The sequence below is a fragment of the Bacillus rossius genome, chromosome 16, assembly GCF_032445375.1.
Source record: "Bacillus rossius redtenbacheri isolate Brsri chromosome 16, Brsri_v3, whole genome shotgun sequence".
Classification (NCBI taxonomy): Eukaryota; Metazoa; Arthropoda; class Insecta; order Phasmatodea; family Bacillidae; genus Bacillus; species Bacillus rossius.
This window is the reverse complement of record NC_086343.1, coordinates 27,946,384-27,952,606: the sequence shown is the minus strand read 5'-3', so window position 1 is coordinate 27,952,606 and position 6,223 is coordinate 27,946,384. Positions and strand designations below refer to the sequence as shown.

At 37.7% G+C, this 6,223-nt stretch overlaps 1 protein-coding gene across 1 annotated transcript in view; it reads left to right on the top strand.

Annotated features, from left to right (window-relative positions):
• The first annotated feature begins 1,503 nt into the window (after positions 1–1,503).
• Positions 1,504–6,223, top strand: part of LOC134539929 (aldo-keto reductase family 1 member B1-like) — a 63,085-nt gene continuing 58,365 nt past the window's right edge. Inside the window, exon 1 of the mRNA XM_063382292.1 lies at positions 1,504–1,803. Coding sequence (XP_063238362.1) covers positions 1,612–1,803 — 192 coding nt within the window. The 5' untranslated portion in view covers positions 1,504–1,611. The remainder of the gene's footprint in view (positions 1,804–6,223) is intronic.

Genomic DNA, 6,223 nt, shown 5'->3' with positions numbered 1-6,223 from the left:
ATTGCCGTTTTGGACTGCATTTCATGTAGTTGTATATATTCCTTGCGAGATATTCACATCTACGTGGCAGACATTCACATGCTTCACTTACACACCGATCAAGAGAGTGGCAAATGATCCCTGGACAAGATTTTTTCAAACGACTTGCCACCGAATTATGTTCGCCAACCATTGTTGAAGCAGAATCTGATCCAAAACCGATTAGATTTTCATTTGGAATGCAATAATTAGAAAACGATTTCATTATGATCTCGTACAGATGTGCTCCTGTTGCTCCTTGCTCAGCAGAGGCTGCATCACAAGATGGAAACACTTCTGCGAGATCCCAAAACTGGCTTACCACTCGCCCAATAAACGAATCATAAAAACGCACCACAACACATGTAGTTTTTGTAGCACCTATATCAGTTGATCCGTCTGTCAAAATAGAAAACTTTACCAGCTTCAACTTTTATGAAAGTTCGTGTTTATGTGTAGCACCAATAACGTTTTTCACAACAGCAGTAGCCTTATTTCTTTTCATGACCATGCCTTGGGCTATTGTAGAGTCAGGGAAATTCAGTTTCATAATTTCTACTAAATGATCCATCGCAAATAAAGGAATATTGTTAGCAGCAAAATATGCTGCAATCCTTATTTCTGCTTCTTTTACCTGGTTTTGATGAGGTGTAACAGATTTACTCTGGTTTAAGAAAAACTCATACAGTTTACTGATTTCATGTTCGCATCCTTCCTAGATTTTGAATGTTTGCCCGAGTTTCCATGCAGTTTTAAAATAGATATGTCAGCTTTCTTTACAACATTACAAATTTTAAATTTTGCTTTAAAACAGTCACCCACAGTTTCATGTCATCCAATTTTTCCCATTCCCGACGATATTTCTGAACACTTTTTTTAATCACTTTTGAGAGCACATTTTTTCTTAACAGGAGAATGTACTCCAGGATCATCACTATCTTCTCCGCATGAACTCATTATGTTAGCACACACTACCTCTAATCTCTAAGAACAACACTAAAAAGGCAGCTATGAAATATAAACTTTTGATGTATAATCCCGATAATTCCGACTTTATAAAATATTATTAAGGAACAGATATCACTCCACCATCGTGGTGAGGTAGGTAACTAACTCCTGAAAACAATCAACAATGTACTGTAATTCGTTTCATGTTCAGTGTGATAAGCTTTTCCGCTTTTCCTTCCCCCTTCTCTTTAAGATTTGAGCGACGCGGGAACTGCCGTCATATGATCTGACAGTCCCGGCAGCCCAGTTGGAGTATTATATTACAGATAAGTAAGCAGGCGTGTGAACAGGCGACACTACGAAATTAGAATATACACAGGGCACATTTTATCTACAAGGAAGCCGATATGGCGAATATAATATACAACAAAAATCGCCAGAAACCTGATGGATAGTCATATTATGGTACATTTACGTACCATGACGACCTCGCCATTGTACATGGTACACTAGGTCCAATTATGGTACAAGTACCATGAAAACGGTATGTCTAACAACCCTGGTGCGAGCTACAACACTCCTCCCACTCGTGTCGTGTCGCTCAAGGTCAGTCGAGTGTCGGAAGGAACGCTGATTCGCTCGTAGATGGCCATTGCGCATGCGCGGACGATGGGGTTAACCTTTTTTATGTGGGCGTCGCGCTGCCGGCCTGCACATTCGCTCCTCGGCTCTTGGCAAGCGTTCAAGTTGGTACGAGCAGTTCACATAATGGCGGCGCCCACTGTTACTCTGAACAATGGCAAGAAGATCCCGCAACTCGGCTTCGGCACGTGGCAGGTAAGATCAACTGGCGACATTATTTCGTACACGACCGCGTCGCACGTCTGCCTTTTTTAATTAAATGTTTGTGTAGGGTTAAAGAAATTTCATGGATTGTACCGCTACACATAATTCACACTGCAGCCAACTTATTTCAGCTACACGATTTTTGAGTTTTCTTTATTGCTTTATTGTTCACTGTGGCTACTTATAATTAAGAAACCTTTGAATTATTAAATTATAACTCAATTAAAAGTATCAACTCTCAAGAAAATTTGTTTTCGGAAACAGGAAACAGTGTAATGACTTGCCGGAAGATGCAACACGTGGTTGTGTGTTGATGCTGGCAAAGAAATTTGTATGTAGCCCTGTTCGGATGAGATGATTAATTAAAACGGCATAATTTAAAACTATGATGGTTTCGGGATAAGAATTTATTCACTATTTATAGTATGAACGTGTTTATGTATGTCTAGGAAATTAGGCGAAATTTTAAACTTATTATTTAATTATTTTTGGTTGGTTTTATTTTTTATAGCATTGAGAAAGTTTCGTGGTGAATAATAAGAAACCAAGTAAAAAAAAACAACTTTTTTTAAAAAAAATATTTTTTGGAAGAAATAATTTATTTGTAATTCGTTGTCCAAACGTTTTTGTTCATGATATAAACCATGAAGGTACTACCTAGAGTACCTAGACTAATACTTCTATGAAACATTAATGAAGTACGTTGAACATGCAGTCTTTCCGCATTTAAATTTAGAAAACGATATACGTGAATAAGGCGTACACAGGTGTAATATATAAATCATACACATTTTAATGTTTAAAATTTGTTTAGATATCTCGACGATAGAAAGGTCACAAGCGAAAGGAAAAATACACGACAAAAATTAAGAATTGGGAAAAAATCAGGCCAGTGACATAGGCTATGAAAAAATAGTATTTCTGGAAACCTTGGATAAAACGAAATGTGAATGAGCGACTACAATCCCTCACCACTGAACCACCTTTTGTGGTGATTACAAACCAAGCAAGGGACGCAATGATGCAACCGAACCCAACGCAAGAAAATTATTGTTGTTTATAAAGCACTAAAGTCGCAAGATTTCACATAACCTACAACTTTAAATTGTAAAACTGTAGAAAACAAATTTCTCCTGCCGGATTCTCTGTACACAAAACTTCTGCGCCTTTAAAATGTTTCAGAGACAACTTCATTCCAAATATGAAGGGCGGAAACTCTATCCTTGGCAAATGCTGCGTTGCGTTTTCGCGTGTAGTTTATAAATAGGTATATTAAAACTTCGTTGATGGGAGCCCTATGAATCTGGCGGTTTTATTTTTGCGTCGTTTTATAAACGAGCCTTAAATCCCGGTTTTCTATTCAGAGTATTTTGGGCACCCAGGGGTGGGAGAGACAGACAGAGAGAGAGAGAGAGTGTGTGTGAATGAATTAGAGACGGAACACTGATCTAGTGATGATAGGAGGTGGGACGGAGTACCCCGGGTAACCATGCTTGTCTGCCACGTTTCCCCGTCGGGAATTTAACCCGGGCTTCCTTGTTGAGAGGCGAGTGCTCTTATCATTCGTTTTATGGGGATGGAGGGAACAAGAGTTCATGGATTGCTGCGAATGGTAAACATGGGGGAATTATTTTAAAGTTATATTTGGTTTTGTTTAACTTCTCTTTTACAGTGAGGTCATTAGTTACAAATATTAACAACCATGGTTGTATATCCTGGGGGGGGGGGGGAAGAAGCTGGAAGAGTTAATTATCCCCACACCGTGAAGACAGTATCTGTGAAACAGTGATGATAAACTTAATAACGACACCGAAACTGTGGTTTAAGGAAAAGGTAGGAATTGGAAAACGCCATCATCTTGGTTTCAACAGTTTTTAGGCCATAATTATCTGTAGGTTGATTTGCCAAAATTTGGGTTCTTTTAAAGGAGAAGACATAATCTGATGAAAATGCCTTATGTTAGTAGTGACTACAAGTAGTCTACCCTGTGAAGCTATTAGCGCTTAGTATTTGATTTATTTGTGGGATTGACTACAACTGTAACTATACTGTCAATGTACACTATGTTGAAGTCTTAGAATTCTCTTGATTACTTTGTATATATCTGCCTCAACGAAGTAAAATTTTCAATGTTAAACGATGAGAGAATTTTTATGGCCCAATAGCTGTTGGAACCATTTACATCTTTCGGTACATTTTTCTCCCTGATAATACTGCCACGAGTAGTTACCCACTTTAGGCTGTCGGCGGGCGTAGTTTAGATGCCAAGGATCGTAGATAATACGTTATCTTGCCACTACATTGTCTTATCTTAGCGCGGCAGCCTTATCGTGTATGGATGTTCATGAGCCTGTGTTGTCGACGTTAATAATGTGCGAGTGATAACCCGCAGAGCTTTCCAAATTATTTTTTCTCTGTTAAAGGTTTCCGTAATTATCATACTCGTAAATATTCTTGACAAGATTATGGGGAAATATTATATGCCATAAACTTCTCTCTAAAAAATGTTCCTTTTAATTTCTTGGCGTAAAATCGGATATATTGCAATAAGGTTGCTTACTTGCAAGCAATTTCGGCACCGCGTGGCTAGTTTGCGATGTAGTGCTTAAGAATTAAGACTAGTGATTTGCCCGGTTCTTATATAACTGTGTATACGATAATCATAAACCGTTACAGTAATATTTTAAGAACAAGTCTAATCGGTACTGTTAATTCTTTTGTACTCATTCGTAAACTTGTCTTAATATTCTACGAATTTCCCTTCCATTTTGATCCATTTTTAAGAGTAAGGGACAGTTCATATACTAGCGCCCAACTATCAGCCTATTCTGAACCCAAAAAAAAAAAAAAAAAAAAAATCACCGCCCATTTTGTCTTTCGATTAATTACTTATTGTGAAAACATAAAATAGCAAAAAATCATGCATAAATCACAAAAAACAATCGAGACTGCCATGTAAAAAAATAAAATAAGTTTCACATTACCCATCTGCTTTTAAAAATTACAATAAAACAATGAAAAGCAGAATTTGACCCATTTATAACACCCTGTTAAAAATTTATAAATTAATAAAAAAATTAATGTTTGTGGCAAAGATATCGGCCACAATGAACGCAGTGAAACACAGCAGACAAATGATTGATAGAATTTGAAAGCATACTGCAGATTAAGTTGTTTTTATCCCCCCCCTCCCCTTTTTTTTCTTCAGTCGAAATTGCGTTTATAAACATTTGCCGAGGTTTATCAATGAACTGCATCCACGCAGTGCATGTAGTTCATTCAGTGTATCTGGATTACGGAGCCCGCCTACCTGGGCGCACATAACTGTGTGCAGCAATGACGGCTTCAGGATGACTTTTCGGGAGGGGCTATCGCACAAAGAAAGGTCGTAGTTGCAAAAAATGAAAGTGGTCAGATATTGGCCTTGGAATATTATTTACAAATTACAGGTTTCAAATACAGAACCTTAGTAGCTCCATGCAACTTTTGATGATTTAAAAGTTTAACATATGAAATTAAATATTTAAGTAAACATAAATATACACTAATCAATAAAATTGGTCTCGGCAGGGGCTATCGCCCCCCACCGCCCCCCTTCTGGAGCCGCGCCTTGTGTGCAGAGCTTTCAGAAGAAACCACGAGATATGGAAACTGCTGAAGATAACCGAGTTGGGGTCTGTTTACGGAAAAGCTTTTAAGAATACGCTGAGAGCAGATGAGTAGTTTTCTATACGTATTAAGTTTTTTTAATTTTTTAATCTGTGTTCTCAGACGAGTGAAAACCGGCGAAAACGCGTGTTATCAGAATAATCAGGGTGGCGACCAACCGGGAAAACCGGGAAAAGTCAGTGAATTTTGCCAGCAGGGAAAAGTCATGGAAAAGTCAGGAAATTTTTCAAATAGTCAGGGAAAAAATTAAATCTTGTCTAAAGTTCCTACTGCAGCATTTTACAGCTTAATATTATTTATAGTCTTTGTTAATTTGTTAATTGTATGTAGCGAATTATTAACTGAAATTCTGAATACTATATTTTATACGAAGTTTGAAATTTTAATGAAGCCATTTTTGATGTCGCGGGTCCATGAAAAACTCTGCTGTGTTTGCATTGCTGATAACAGCTGGCTGGCGTGCGCGCGCATGCATTGTATTGCCACCATAGTTATGGTACGTGTACCAAATTATTCTATGCTTACTAGTTTTATAGCTCATAGTACACCGAGATGACCGAGATAGTTTTATTTTTGTTTCTCGTATTATTGGCAACTGTGGTACAAGTACACGAACGTTTTGGGATGAAAACGTGAGTGCTTTTGTTTGTTGCCAGTCGTGTTGTGTAGTGCTTCTCTACGTTTTACTTTTCAGATGTACTATTTATTTTATTTTGCTGTCCTCTTTGTGTAAACGTTTTGA